At 37.6% G+C, this 15,680-nt stretch overlaps 2 protein-coding genes across 3 annotated transcripts; one reads left to right on the plus strand and one right to left on the minus strand.

Annotated features, from left to right (window-relative positions):
- Positions 1–407: 407 nt before the first annotated feature.
- Positions 408–3,896, plus strand: LOC125221329 (mRNA-decapping enzyme-like protein). Of its 2 annotated transcripts, none has more exons than XM_048123451.2 (8): positions 408–665; positions 745–785; positions 886–935; positions 1,301–1,445; positions 2,224–2,280; positions 2,511–2,598; positions 3,052–3,519; positions 3,638–3,896. In XM_048123451.2, exons 1-8 carry the CDS (start codon positions 507–509, stop codon positions 3,695–3,697), a joined length of 1,068 nt encoding a protein of 355 aa, XP_047979408.1. In that variant the 5' UTR covers positions 408–506; the 3' UTR covers positions 3,698–3,896. The 2 variants fall into 2 exon arrangements, with proteins under 2 accessions (XP_047979408.1, XP_047979407.1); XM_048123450.2 differs by having other exon boundaries at positions 410–665; positions 2,511–2,634.
- A 148-nt stretch (positions 3,897–4,044) lies between these two features.
- Positions 4,045–8,912, minus strand: LOC125221328 (uncharacterized). Its single transcript, XM_048123449.2, has 14 exons — positions 8,588–8,912; positions 8,082–8,251; positions 7,733–7,836; positions 7,590–7,656; positions 6,962–7,054; positions 6,726–6,890; positions 6,514–6,654; positions 6,346–6,423; positions 5,733–5,845; positions 5,569–5,629; positions 5,302–5,469; positions 4,862–4,963; positions 4,522–4,611; positions 4,045–4,356 (listed from the first exon to the last, which is right to left on the minus strand). Exons 1-14 carry the CDS (start codon positions 8,862–8,864, stop codon positions 4,294–4,296), a joined length of 1,692 nt encoding a protein of 563 aa, XP_047979406.2. The 5' UTR covers positions 8,865–8,912; the 3' UTR covers positions 4,045–4,293.
- Positions 8,913–15,680: the final 6,768 nt, after the last annotated feature.

The raw sequence follows: 15,680 nt of genomic DNA on the forward strand, positions 1-15,680 counted from the left end.
TTTGAATAAAATGTAAATCACAGTTAAAGTATCTAAATTAACATAAATATCAAAATAAGTACCTATTTTTGGAGGTGAGTGTACAAAAATGTTCTTTAGACTTTTGGGGGTGTTTTGTCCTAAAATTTGGTCAAAAAGTGAAAAAGCACCTGAAACGAGCAATTGGTATAGTATGGAGACCACAAATAATATTTTGTAAGTATAGGGACCGCAAATGTTTGTCGCTGAAAATATAGAGCCTAAAAATGTAATTCACTCTAAAATTAATATGCCCTAATTTATCACTCACAATTTGTATAAAATTAATTCAACACCACAAAACTAGGATTTACAGAGGAATGAACGATGTGAGGAATAACAAATATGCCCCTAGCCCGACATAATTAAAGCAAAGCCGGAGGGCTCGCGGCGAGTTGAGATAAACTATTTTGTGCTGTGCTTAAAATTGATTTTATTTGGGGGCTCTCTCTCTACAGACGGTGAGGAGTGAGATAGAGCCTGAAACGATGTCGCAGAACGGGAAATTGATGCCCAATCTCGACGAGAAGACCACCAAAGTCCTCAATCTCACGGTGCTGCAGCGGATCGATCCATTCGTTGAGGAGATTCTCATCACCGCTGCCCACGTCACCTTCTACGAATTCAACATCGACACTAGCCAATGGGTAACACATCACTCCACCGGCAATTCAGTTTAGGGGTTTTGTGTTGTTAATTTTGTTGATTCTGGATATTGGTTGGCAGAGTCGAAAGGATGTGGAAGGCTCGCTTTTTGTCGTCAAAAGGTCAGGCTTTCATTGCTTTACTCCTCTTTTCGATGTTGGCTGGGGAATTTTGTGAATTTATTTCTGCGTGATCTGATATCTGAGGTTTTTCTTTGTTCAGGAATACCCAGCCAAGGTTCCAGTTTATAGTAATGAACCGCCGAAATACTGGTTAGTCACTCATTTCCTTTCGTTCTGTTTAATTACTTGGGGTACTGATGGGGGGTTTTTGGGTTCCACTCTTCCAAAATTATCTTTAATCTTGCTTTTAGATTTGTATGCTTAGATATTGCCAACTTTTTGAATGAATAATAAATTGGACTACTATGAATATAGACCCTAATCTCTTGGCATGACCGTTTGGTTTTTCTTTATAAGAGCTCTCAATTTCATGCTAGGCATAAGTAAATGGGAGATTCACTGGCCCTATACAGTTCTTCTAAATAATCTTTAATAAAATATGCAATTGTTTTGAGCATGTCATTACTGTCTTTGGATATTTAAGGCATGTATAATGTATTTGCTGTTTCAAGCAGATAATTTGGTGGAGAATCTCTTGGGAGATTTTGAGTATGAAGTCCAGGTTCCATATCTCTTATACCGAAATGCTTCGCAAGAAGTTAATGGGATATGGTTTTACAATGCCCGGGAATGTGAAGAGGTTGCAAATCTATTTAGCAGGTGTGGGGTCAAATATTTTTACTATTATTTTTGTTTGCACCTGTTAGTGTGTAGGTCCATCAGAGTGTGGTCAAGGTGCTAATTTGTAAAGGTTTAATCAGGTTATATACTTAATTGCTTATATTACCGGGGGTGCTATGTGGTTGTCTTGGAAATCAGTCTAATTGTTTGTTTGTAGTTGTATGGTGATTATGAATTGTCTTGTGATAATGCCTCATCACTAACTTGGAGTTCAGTGGCACTAAGTCTCATGCGTTCATGCGTGTACTTTCTTAATGGTATTGAAACAATAGCTTTTATTCTGCCTACAGTTGTTTGGATAGTTAAGTAATTTACATGGACAAAATGAGAAAGTATTAGACGAGGTATTGATTTAGGAACATCTTATTGGAAGATGTCTTTTCAAATTTTGTTGGCTCTTTACTGTGGAAGGTTTGCATTTTGTTTATTCATTTGCATGAGAAATACATTGTAGTGTTGCTGCGTTGTGTTTTGTCAGGAAAAACTACAAAGTTATCTGGGCTCATGTTGCCCAGTGCTTAGGATGACCTTTCCATCGTTTAGATTTGATAATAAAACAAAGCATGCATCAAATGGACATTCCTAAAGCTTAGTTGTATACTTGTAAAAACTAATTAACCTTTCCTTCACATCTTTCCCTTTTCAGACCGTCCAGTGCTCTTGAGATCTTTTGTAATCATTTATAGAGTAGGCTTGATACTTCTTTTTCTTATCTATGTCTGCTTCATCATGTTAATGCCCTGTTTCCTTTTTCTAGGATACTTAATGCATATTCTAAGGTGCCTACAAAGTCCAAAGTATCTTCTGTGAAAAGGTAATTCTAGTTTGTATCTATTTAATTCTCATTGACGTGAATTCACTAAGTTGATATTGTGAGATTTGAGTTATACCTTGGCTACATCATGATCAGTCAGACAGCTCTCATAGTCTCATCTCACAACAATCAATCATGCTGTTAGGTTTAGCTTATTAATTTCAACTAACAAATACAGTGGATTTCTATGCTGAAAATCCCTCCTTAATTCTACTTTTTTATCTTCTCAGTGAATTTGAAGAACTAGAAGCAGTTCCAACACTGGCAGTAATGGATGGTCCCCTAGAGCCAACATCTTCCATTGCTAATGCAACAGAGGTTTCTGATGATCCTTCTTTTATGAACTTCTTCAGTGTACGTTTTTTTGTCCTTTTAAATTCATGATGTTTGCTGAGTTTTGACTTTTAAGTATTACGTAGAAGGTTAGACTTGATGAGTAAGCATTTTATACAGATTTTCCTTTTGTTAGTATCCATAAACTTATCGATGTGGTGTAGCTGAGTTAGGGAAAGGTGAAATACATTGCTGCTGGGATTTCCAATTTCCCTTTAGATTATTGTGCTTTCTTTGGTCAACCTAACTTAGGATCAAGAATCACTCTGCAGTGATATGATATGAAAATAGAGTTAAGTCTGCATTTAATGTAGAGACTAATGCTCTAATTATTTATTTGTTTCTGTATTAGTAATTGCTTATCCAATGGCTATTGAAATTATTCATGTTGTGAAACATATTGGGATAAATTTGAATGTGGAAATTATAAATTTGCAGAATGCTTTGAACATAGGAGCTGCTCCAAATACAACAATGTCTGGACAACCTTTCAACCCCTCTGCAACTGTTATTCCTGCATCCCATCCACAGATTGTTTCTCTGCCAACTTTGACAACTGCTCAACCACCATCTAATTTATCTGCTTCTACCCCTAAAATGTCCATTCTTGAAAACACAGAACGTACCACAGCACAGCGTTCAGCTGATCTTGTGAAACCATCGACTTTTTTTGGGCCTCCTCCTTCCTCTGCTGGACTGGCTTTACCACCCGTATCATCAGCAATTCCAACTGCACCTCCATTAAATACTCCAGGAAATCTACAGAGACCATATGGTGCACCATTACTTCAGCCATTTCCGCCACCAACACCCCCACCATCACTCACTCCAACTGCTCCTACACCAAATTATGGGCCACCTATCAGCAGAGAAAAAGTTCGGGATGCACTTCAATTGCTTGTTCAGGTATGTATTACAATTCGTAAAATCTTAAACTGTGCATCAAAATATGTGATTTTTGCATTGTTATAAAAATAACATTGGTATTATTCTTATGCTCATGGTCTTATAATTTTACTCGCAGGACAATCAATTCATCGACATGGTTTACCGAGCAATGCTTAGTGCAAACCAACAATCGTGATAAGTCATCAGAGGTTGCTGGTCAAGTTTCCATATCCTGCCTTAATCCTCATTAGGTGGAAATTGTACAAGTCATTGTTCATTATGTAGTTTTCTACGAACCATAAATGTTCCTATGCAATCCTTGTATAGAGTTTGCATTAACTCATAGTTGATTTATATTTCGTCACTTCCTCAATAGTATATTGTTTCATTTTTCACATTATGGTTATTACCTTTCTTAGCACCAGAAATCAATTTCGCCTATGTTGAGTTGAAGCCATAAAACTGGAATATTTGTAAGACACAGATAATTTGGTGCTTGTAATGGGTTAAAGTAAATTCACTTAAAAATTCTGAAAAGAAGAATAAGCAGGAAAATTGTCAGCTCCATCAACATCAAACTAGTCTAAACAAAATACTCAGCATACAATTACGTGGTGAGCTCTGTTAAGTATGATGCTTTAAACAAAATTTTTTCTACATTAGTCTATCCCCTTTAGGGTACGAGGGAGGGCTGAATTGACCCAAAATGCCAACCATGGGATTGAGCACTGCAGCTCCCATCCAAGATCTATATGATGCCGCATTAATGAATCTAACCAAGTGCTCTGAGAGTTAGGCTGTCTTGACTCTGCGGGAGGTGGGCCGACGAAATAGGCTTATCAGATCATCTAGACCCTGTGGAAATATATAAAATCAAATCAAGATTCCAAATTTAAGACACAGAATCCTCATTTCTTATCATTGTTAAATTCATGTCAGATTTGAGTCCTTTTTGTATCAGATGTCTTCCACTATAAAGATTTCATAAAATTTGGGTGGAGAATGAAGAGGGTGGCCTACCCTTGTAGTTATAACCAAAAAACTGAATAGAGTAATAAGGTAAGACCCGAGAACCAGAAGCAGAAGTAAGTCAAATGTCACACTTGCGACCTGCAACGAGGAGAGTGGTTAGGGTCTGTGTTGATTTCACTGAAGGATTAATTTCTACGCAAGGTAAAATACAATGGTCTTATATCAAATTAGGGACACAGAGATGGCAACAAATGTTCTTTTGCTGGCATTAACAATCAATCTAGGATTGATGACATAGCCTAAAGAGAATAGAAGAAAAAGAATCTAGAGAACAAATTTCCAAACTGGCCGGCAGATCAAATCAGATTTCAGAATTTTAGGTTTGGACCTGATAGATGTGTAATCTGCCGCTTGTTGAGTCATAAAAAGTAAACATCCCATCAAGTACTTCATGTTGCACTCTCACATCAGCAGTGTGATCTTCCAGTTCCTATCAGTGAAAATTTTGACCAGTTAAAAGTGGGAAAATCTCAAAATATTGATCACGTGAGATCATTTCCAATTACAAAGGACACTACCAACAAAGTACAAACTACAATCTGGGAAGGAACAATGTAACAATGAACTGCTCTTTGAAGTAGAAGAACTATATACCACTAGTTCTGATTACCTATTGAAACAAATCTGATTAGAAACATTAGCTCATCACAAGGCCTGAATACCTCGTCAATATGAATCTCATTCCAGATAGTACAGGAATAACAGAAAAAACAGCTCCTGTATAGTATTTGACAAGGATTGGACTTAAATTAGATTAGATAGAGATACCTTTTTCAGTGCCATGATAAGAGGATCATTCTTGGAAAGAAACGGAGCCACTCGAGGTGTTGTTGACAAGAATTGTAACCATGAACGTATATAAGAAGGATTTACAGATAAGCTACTATCATCTGCAAATATATCAATGTTTTTCCCCTCTTGGCCATAAATATGCCTCTGTTTATGAGAGAAACTTTTGTTAGAAAACTAATAATATAATATAATCACCTCCATGTTAAAATGAAATTTAAGAAAAAACTGGCTCTGAGGTCTTACAGCAAGAGTTTCAGCAACTAATTTTGCACTTCTGGTTATTGAATCTTCATCAACAAATTGCCTGCAGAGGTGACAAGGGTTGACTAAAGAATGATTCATATAAGAAAGAAAAGAGTTTCAAATTCAAAAGAAAAATAAGTGAGTCTCATTCCTCGAGTTACAACCTGCTATCTGACAGACTTCCAGCACTTTCTAAAAAATCAGGTGCGACAGAAAGCTCAGACAGTGTTGCTGCAGTTACTCTCAGTCTCGAAAATTGTTCATGCTCCCATGCAACCTAGAGTCATATACATCTTGAGCATATAAAACCTCAAAACTTGATGAATAGAGTAAAACAATGAAACATATCAGAGAAATATTTCGTCTTTTACAGATGAAAACGAGCCTCTAGTGTAATACTGCTCACTAAAACATATCAGTTTAACTCATAAGATAGCACAGAATAACTAATATAGACCCACTATACCAAAAAACATAAGAGTTCTAAAGGCGCAAGTGATATGAACGGCCATACCACAATTTCAGGAATCCTCAAGCAGCCATGACAAAAAGAAGAATCATACTTTATCTTAAAATACTACTATAAACTAATTTTTAGATCATTGTCCTAATAAATTAAACACTAGTAAAAATATAATGCACATATAACAGTCTTATAACATTTATAGTACCTTAGAAATGGTGAGGAACTACACCATTTATGAAATTCTATAGTGCAACAAAGGACAAGAAGTAAGCAGATTCAAAATCTCACATTTTGGATCTAATGTTACCTACCCGAGGATTAGAAATATTAATCTTCTTGTGCTTCAGCCCAACTTTAAGCCCAAGTTCTTTAGACACACTAGAGAAACCCTGCAACAGTCCATTTGTAAACACTGCAGGAAGCACTTGAGGAATAAACAGCTGTCTGAAGACAATCCTGTCTTTTTCTTAGGGATTTACCTCAAAGATTTGTTTAATGTAGGCATTCTCTGGAGGCTTGGACACATGGATATATAACTCATCGCGGATTGAACCAATGCTATTCAAGCAAATGGAATAATCAATAGTCTCACGCAAGCGTTGATCCAAACTATGAAGCCACTATAACAGAGGTAAGATGTCAGAATATATAACAATGATCCAAGTGTATAAGTCCTTTGAAGAATAAGCACCTTATGAGTCCCATTGTAGTTATAGGGTCCTCCAGATGTCAGAACAAAGAGTAAATTATACCTTCCTCTTGTCTTAGGATTTGAATATAAAATTGAGAACAATCTAGCTATTTCTAGGAGTGCCACAACACCACTTCCATTGCTGTCACTTCCCACAGATAATCCCTGTTAGCATTGAGATGCGTAATAAGATGCCAGGCCAACAATAATTAGATGTAAGTAGGAAAGAGATTTACTGGTGCAGCCCCGAATGTATCATATGATGCCACTACAGCTATGGTAGGAAGTTGAGTTGAATCTCCCTCAGCTCTCAATCCTGGCAGCCAACCCTGAAAACATGAATAAAGCTTACAAATAAGTTGAAATCTGTTACAGACTCCAGTAATATCCCACAGCGCTTGTGCAAGAGAACAAATGTAGGGTTTATAGACCAAATGAACACTCTCTCCTGATATGCTAGTCTTTTGGCATGAGTTCTCCATTTTGGTATGTAATATTGGATGGAATGATGTGAAATCCTACCCGAAGGTGTGACCACGGGGGGTTGCCATTGAAGATGTGAGCCCAAGGGGAAACAAATGAATGGTGGGCCTTACTTTGGGTTATCCACCCAATGCGTGCCATCCGGTTCAAAAGATGGATGGTGGGATTGATATGAGTCCCATATCAGTTCCACATGAAAGTGCGGAATGACATATAAATGATAGCCAACACTTTACCCTTGATCATGGTTTTGGTTAAGTTAGGGTTCCCTAGTGTATATGCTAATCAATTCATAGATGTAGAGCTCAAAGACACATTGAACTAGCCACCAAATTCACATATCCTAGATATCACAATAGAAAATAGAAGGAAAACTAGAACCTGAATATTTGATATAGTTGGAGACACAATTTTCTTAGGTTCAGGAACAGCAACAACAAGCTTGTATCTGAAACATGTTTATGATGGAATCAGCTACAAATTGATTAGTTGAAAATGAATCCCAAACAAATATATCCACTAACCCGCCAGTTGTGGCAGTCGCCAGCTGACCAGTAGCATCATTCTTCTTGACATCAGCTAGGACAGCATTGACATGGTCATCCTCAAAACCAAAGTACACAGGATACTGAAAAGTGGGAAAATTATAATCCGGTAACGAACACTAACAGTTAATTGCTGAAAAATAGAAATTAACTTGTCCAATTGTAGAATCAAATAACAAATAAGCTATGAACATGTTAGCCAGAAAGTAAGCACAAGATAGACAATGTCCGTCGCCTTCTCATATAAACACAGGGTTCATAAGTACATTAAATATCAGTTTTTTATAGCTTAGCATAGCTTATCAAGGGAATAATCTATTTCACTCACAGGGATGTTTGCATGTATAAGCAACCGTTCAAGTTCAAGCAACACTTTGTTGATGCCTGCCGAAGAATCATAACCTGCTTCATCCTCGCTATCTATGTTCTGTGGATTGAAAACCTGGGGGAGTAGAAGCAATAAACCACCTAATGGCTTCTTCTTCTCCTCTATATATTCTGCAATGATATGGTACCAACAAAGGAATAGGTAATATGATATAAATTGTTGGTGAGCTTATCACAACCAATACTAAAGCACACTGTCTTTTAGGAATTGAAGAATTGAAGTAGATTTAGTAAAGTCAGAAAACAAAAAAATGAATTCAACTGAAACACGAATTTATTCATAAATAACGCCTAGCCTTTCCCTCTTGATTGTTCAAGTATTCAGTCAACTTAAGTATCCAAAACAGCAACGCGCATAACTTCACCGATAACAAAAGCTCTGAATTCCATAACTTGGAGCATCGAGTAAAAAACAAGTAGAAAGCAGGAAATGAAGGAATTAGCGACCTCTGATGAAAGTGAGATTCAAATCGCGGAGGGGGAGTATTAGGACGGTGCGGGAGAGATCGGAAGCTGGTGAGGATGAGGAGAAGAGAGAAGATGCGGCGTGGTGATTGAGGGCGGCTAGTCTGGATCCAAACGGCACGCCAGCCAGATCGTACTGGACGAGGCGGTAGACGTCTACGACGGCGACGGCGTCACAGAGCTCCACGCAAGTCATGACTATAATCAGTAGCGTAATTGCCGACGAGTATACCGGGTCCACCAACGCCGATTTCGCCATTGGTAGAGGTTTTGGAGCTTTGATATTAAAGTCTAAATACTGTATATATGTCTGCTATGTTTGTGAGAGGGATTATTTTTTTTTTTTTTATTTGACTATATGTGTACTAGTCTACTTGCTTTTTTTTTTCTTTCATAAATCGACTAATTTAGCTCGTTGAATTTGCAGAAACTTAATTATTTAGTTATTACTACTACAATGCAACCTTATTTAAGATTTTCCACTGTAAATAAACACATTCTCTTCACCTCCCTGCACAATATCTAAATTCTTGGTAATGCAGTTATGCATGTAGAGAGCATTTTTTAAGAGCATCCGCAGCGGTGCTCTTAGAGCTGTCCGTCGGTCCGTGCCGCTGAGCAGGCGGCGTCCGTCCGCCGCTGCAGCTCGTCCGTCCGTGCCAGTTGCACGGCGCTGCTCTTAGCTAAATTCGATTTTTATTTTTATTTTTTTTTTAAATTCGAAATTTATTTAAAAAAATATTTTTAAATAAAAAAAATATTTTCCCACTTCCCAAAAAATTATATTCGTTTTCTACTCACTTTTAATTTATTTTTTAATTTTTTTTCCTCAAAATTCACATTTTCATCTATAAATACCCTTCCTTCAACACAAAAAAAATCACACTCTCATCTATTCTATCATCTACATTCTCTCATTTTTTTTCTCATATTCTCTCATCTAAATTCCCACCACACTACATAATGTCCGGCTCCGATGATCACCCCTCCGGCAATCGCGGTTGTAGGATTTTAATTATGTATTTTTTTATTTTCTAGGATTTTAATTATGTATTTTTATTTTTTAAGATTTTAGTTATGTAATTTTTATTTTTTAGGATTTTAATTATGTAATTTTAAATTTTTAATGCATTTTAATATTGTGGAAATGTTTTTATTTAAATTGAATAATAGAATGGTGGGACCCTTGAGCTTGTCCTTAGCTAAGAGCACGGATGTGGGTGTCGTGCTCTTAGCTAAGGATAAGGAGTAAAAGTGGGTCCGGGCCCACTTCCGTACTCCTAGCTAAGAGCACGGATGGGGATTCTCTAAAGATTCGATAGAGCATAGACACTTACTTATCTACTAGGGGAACATGAGTAGTTAAGAAATCATCTAGCAATGAAATACAATTATCCCTCTCATATTCTCTAATTTAACAATAATGTCGATCTCCGGGATTGGTCACTGTCCAAAGCATGATAGAATATTAAAGCAGTTCAAAAATCCTGATTGAAAAAATCTCAAAACCAATTAACTAGTTTAAATTAAACCAAAGCCAACAAAACCAATTGTTCAATAATGAAAGAATGAAAGGAATGTGGGAAGAGAAATTAGAACATGGAGATATTATTCTTGTTGCTGGCACATCAGAATACAGTGGAATCAACATTACACAAGGATTAGAGAAGCCAGTGGCGAAGTCACTATGGGGATTGAGGGCTACTAGGGCCTCAGCTAATGAAATTATTACTATATATATCATGCTTCAAAGAAAAAGATTGTGAGTAGCGCAGTTGGTTTCAAGCTAAGTTAGTCCCAAATCTATTTTTTTATCCTTTGTTTAAGTTTAATTTTCTTACATCTCTATGTTCTCAAGTTGGACTCCTCTTGAGCCTAAAAATCAATTTTTCCCGTGCTTTATTTTCTTACACTTTTATATAGAGTATTCAGGAGTTTGTTATAGGTTCCCAAAGCTCAATTCATTCAGCTTATAAATCAGTTTTTTTCATTTTATTTTCTTACACTTTTACTTCCATGTACTTGTTCTTTTCTTCTTTTATTTTTATTTTCCCAAGTTCAAATCCTTGAATTTATATATCCAAAAAAGAAAAATTCTTGTTTTAGTTTCTTGCACTTTTATGTCCAATAGTTTTACTACCACTGCTATTTTATTTACATATATCCGACTTTTAGTCTTATATTCTAATTTACTTGCACCTTATTTTTTAACGATAACAGGCATATATATTTCTAATTTCTAGTATTCATTCTCTATTTTTTTCTCTCATCATTCACCTACTATATGTTTTGCAATTTCCCATTGCTTATGTTACAAAATTTTCGGCGATGCCAACATTAAAAAATACCTAAGTTTTGGGCCCCCCAACATAAATTTTTTGGCTTTGTCATGAGAGTAGCAGCCCAAAACAACGCATCAACATACTAATGAAACATAATTAAATTTTTTGCAACGTTGATAACTTGGAGCACAAATACCCACTACCGTTCGACATAGTTAACAACATATCCATATTGTAAACAGTTAGTGGCATCTAACAATAGTAGCTAAGAAATTAAGAAAGTAGATCATGGATGAGAAGCTCCAGCAAAAAGCCTCATCCATCCATAAAGAAATCTTCAAAATTTTTATTATTAAAAAATATTCAAAATATTAAAATCCAAGATAAAATCAATTATTTTCTTACAATATTTCAATTTAGTAACTCTTGTCAATTGTATTTCATGATGTTAACTCAATCTCTTTCCTCATGCATCACTTTCTTCAGCAACTTAATCCACTTGTTTTCTAGAGATAATCCCTGTTTCAGGCTGGGATGAGACCTTGGCTGTTCGTCATCCCTGGAGCCATCCAACGGTGGATGAAGCAGGAAATCAAACTGTTATATGCATTTCTTGTTTTTTCTTTTGTCGTAGAGGTAGAAGCACTTATTCAAATGGTGGTAGCTGCAACTTAACGGATGGGGGTTTCCGGTACCAAGGAGGGGGCAGAAACACATGGCTGCACTCCAAGCTTATCTTGCTTTCAATCAAGGTAATGCTAATCTGGTTGGGGTTGAGGTTGATGCAATTCTTGTGGATGGTGGAGAGAATGAACATCCTGTTTTGAATGAGGCGATTGTTATTCCAGTGGTTGATGAAGGTGGGGATGATGATCCTCTTGTGGTTGATGGGGGAGTGATTGCGATTGAAGGAGGGATTGCCGATCCTTTGGTTGATGGAGAAAATGTTGATCCTTTGGTTGATGATGGAGGAGTGGTTGCAAATCTTTTGGTTGATGGAGGGATTGCAGATCCTTTGGTTGAAGGTGGGAATGATGTTCCTGTGGTGGTTAAAGGAGGGAATAAAGATCTTGTGGTTGATGGAGGAGTGATGGTTAACCTTGTGGTTGATGAAGGTATTGTTGGTCCTTTGGCTTTGGTTGAAGGTGAGAATGATGGACTTGTTGTGAATGAAGTTGTTTCTAATCATGGGGTGGCTGGAGGTGATGGATACCTTGTGGTGGATGGGGCTGATGGTAGCTTCGTTGTGACTGATGTTGATGATAGTTCTGTGGTGAATGAAGTTGATGTGGCTGGAAGTGATGCTAGCTTTGTTGTGAATGATGTTGATGATAGTCATGTGGTGAAAGTAGTAGATGGGAGTCCTGAAGAAGATGCGAATGAAGATGATCATAGAGCTTTGGTGGATGTGGTTGATGGTAGCTCTGGAGGCGACGACAACTTCATCGTGGATGAAGGTGATGACAACTCGGTCATGGGTGAAGGTGACGGGAGTCCTGTTTTGGATGAAGGTGATGATGGCTCGGTGGTGGGTGAAGATTGAGTTAATGGTTTTTCTTACTTCCCAGTAACTCATTTAAGTAGTAGTTATCTAAGTAGGTATTTTCATTTCTATATCACGTTTTGAATCATCTTTTGATGATTGTAATTAGTCTATTTTGAAATCATCTTTTGATGATTGTAATTAGTCTATTTTGAACTCTAATCACATCGCATCTTTTGATGATTGTAAAAAAAAAAAAAAACTTGATCCACGATGCCAAATCATATCTTCTTCCTCCCAATCGATCTAGCATCGACAAAGTAGAAATGTCCACATGGATTGCTCTTCGGTGCATATCATCGAGGACCGATACAAACTTGATCAACTCAAGTATCCTTAGTAGACTTCTCACAATGACGTTGTATGTCATCCTATCAGGGCATACTCCTTTATATCTCATTTCATTGAAAAATGTCAAGGCATCCACTTATTTGTTTGTGCTGAAGAGTCCATATATGAGGGTAGTAGAAGTGGTTGTGTTGGCCGCCAATTTGTGAGAAGGAAGCTTGCCAAAGAGAAGAAATGTCCAATCCAATAGGCCCTTCTTGCAATATTTGTTGATCAAAGTGTTAAACGTCATAAGATCTGACTCAACTTTGAACCCGATGTCAAATCGTACAATGCCTTGATTAATAGACTGTGCAAGGTTGAAAATGTTGGGGGCGCTTTGGATCTTCAGTCAGACATATCTGCAAGGGTGTATCACCCGATGTGTTAACTTATACCGAATTGAGTCAAGGGTTGTGTGATGCTAAATTGATGGATGATGCTTGCATTTTGTTGAAAAAAATGAAATTTGTGAATACCACGATATTCAACATATTAATCAGTGTCTACTCCAAAGATGGAAACACCGAAAATGCGGTATTTTTCACTCCAGCATATCCTTAAACAATATACAGGGCTTTTCGGTGTTTCTATCTTTGGAGTAGACACTAATTAGTATGTTTAATGTCGTAGTATTCACAGACTTCAGATCTTCAACAAAATGCAAGCATCATCCATCAATTTAGCATCACGCAACCCCTTACTCAATTTGGTATAAGTTACCACATTGGGTAATACACCCTTGCGGATCATGTCTGACTGAAGATCCAAAGCGCCCCCAACATTTTCAGCCCTGCACAGCCCATTAATCAAGGCATTGTACGACCTGACATCGGATTCCAATTGAGTGATTTTTAAACTTCTAACCAAATCAAACGCCTGATAGACTTGCCCATCTTTGCAAAGCCCATCTATCACAATAAGGATCAAGATGTGATCTGGCTGATAAGTCTCAACTGTACGATCCGCACGAACATTGTGTCAGAACCCTTTTTAGCTTTGAAGAGAACGTCAACTAGAGCAATTAAGGTCACTGTATTGGGTCGATGCCCGATCTTTATGAAAAGACCCATCACTAGAAATACAGTATCTATACGACCCATAGCGATGCGAGATTTGATAGCGCGGGCAGATGTAAAGATATTGATCGGGACACCCATCTAACGTATCTCGTCAAACATTTGGAAGGCGTAGGACGACGACTTTTTTCCATATATGAACCTGGTTGGGCTAAGTATCTGCCAAATGTACCCAGATATTAAAACGTTCCAACTAAGAGAATGACGCATGAGCCTAACACGTCTCATTTTCAGATATAGAAACCCTACATCCTAGAACCTGCCTTCATTTCTTCACTTTCCTGCTGGTGAAAATCGACCACAATCGAACCCTCCAGCAGCTCCCATTCCTATTAAGTGTTGTTAGGTAATATTTGACCTTAATTTCAATTGTTATTGCTATTTTGAGTATAATTTTGTTGTATATAGATATATAGGCTTTATAATTGTTGGTTATAGCATTAGGGCTTGTTCGATAGCCCATAAAAACTAATGAAAGACCATAAAAGCCCATAAAAGGCTCTCTTATCCCTTCATCTCCACCGTTTGGTAGAGCTCAATTTTATCGGAGGACCCAACACAAATTTTCCGGATCTCAGTGAAATAAAGAATAGAAACGGTGATTCTGGCATTTCACTATCTGAGCAAATTGGTGGTATAATTTTTTCTCGGATTCTCTGACTTCCTGATTTCGAGCTTTATGCCCAAATTGCCCTGCCAGTTTTCCACCTCTACAAGCACATACCCATCACCAAATGGCACTCATTCGTGGAGTCGGAAGATGATGGTGGAGGAGACGGTGCGGAGGCGGAAGATTGGAGATCTCAGAGCGAAAATCAAGGCGGCGAAAGATCGGAGGAAGTCGTCCAGCTCGAATTCCAAGTCCGCCACTTGTTTCGATACTCCATAGCTCACGGCCGCTCGCTGCACAGGAGGTTGCTCTCTTCGCGCTGCTCAACCTCGTTGCTCGGAATCAGAGGTCCTCTCCCTCTCTCTCTTTTGAATTTTTGTTTAATTTCTGAAACATGCACATGGATTTGTGAATCAATTGATGATCAGAAATTGGAATCATTGTGGTGAATGTTATATCTGAAAATAAATCGATCAAATTTGAGAATTTTGGATTTGTAACTTGATGTCTTAACGTTCTAATTAGTTTCAACTACATATTGACTCATTGTTTGGTTAAGAATTATCCAAGTAGTGTGTGCTTAGTGTTGATTAATGTGATTTTCTTCTTCAGTGAAGTGTTGTGCTTTGGAGAGGATTTGCACCAGAATTTTGGAGAGGATTTTGCTTCGCAGAGAGCTGAGAGTTCTGAAACTGCTTGTTTCAAAGCTGACCTCCCTTTAACTAACGTTGTCTGTAGCTCAGCAACGAGTTGTTTTTCCAACAAAAGATCTTTTTAAGCTATCTGAAGTTGCTGGAGCTCAAGTGCTTACTTTTCCACAACTTTGTTTGCTTCATCCAGGAGCCGGACTTGAAACAGAGTTATGATTCAGCATTAGCAGCTACATTAGTCTTCTTCATCAGTTCCTCTTCCATCTTTGCGATTTCCTCTTCTTTGACCAACAATGCTACTTGTGAAGCAGAAATGTTATCATCCCTTTCTTCAAACACATGGCAGGAGATAGCAGCAATACGACTGCGAGAGAGAAAGTTAGGAATTGCAGTATTCAAGGGGTGATGAGGAGAGAAACTTTCTCAGACACTATTGTTTTGTGCAAAGAACAAAGGTAGAAACTTTCTCAGATTCTTGTTTTCTTTTCTGCTTGTGTGTTTTGATGTTGTGGGTCAGGTAGTTGTGAGGATCTCTTCTTTATTGATTCAATTGACAGATTTGTGTGTGACGGAGAAATACGAGG

Source organism: Salvia hispanica, chromosome 1 (assembly GCF_029641045.1).
Source record: "Salvia hispanica isolate PSC_SH4W2 chromosome 1, Shi_PSC_v1, whole genome shotgun sequence".
Taxonomy (NCBI): domain Eukaryota; kingdom Viridiplantae; phylum Streptophyta; class Magnoliopsida; order Lamiales; family Lamiaceae; genus Salvia; species Salvia hispanica.

Bases quoted from the DNA above. Each gene is read 5' to 3' on its own strand.
- LOC125221329 (XM_048123450.2), top strand. From the start codon at position 507: ATGTCGCAGAACGGGAAATTGATGCCCAATCTCGACGAGAAGACCACC. The intron at 2,281-2,510 runs GTAATTCTAGTT...TTATCTTCTCAG, and splicing joins AAAGTATCTTCTGTGAAAAG to TGAATTTGAAGAACTAGAAG. The intron at 2,635-3,051 runs GTACGTTTTTTT...ATAAATTTGCAG, and splicing joins CTTTTATGAACTTCTTCAGT to AATGCTTTGAACATAGGAGC.
- LOC125221328 (XM_048123449.2), bottom strand. From the start codon at position 8,864: ATGGCGAAATCGGCGTTGGTGGACCCGGTATACTCGTCGGCAATTACG. The intron at 8,252-8,587 runs GTCGCTAATTCC...ATATCATTGCAG, and splicing joins GAATCTCACTTTCATCAGAG to AATATATAGAGGAGAAGAAG. The intron at 6,655-6,725 runs GTGCTTATTCTT...CCTCTGTTATAG, and splicing joins ACTACAATGGGACTCATAAG to TGGCTTCATAGTTTGGATCA.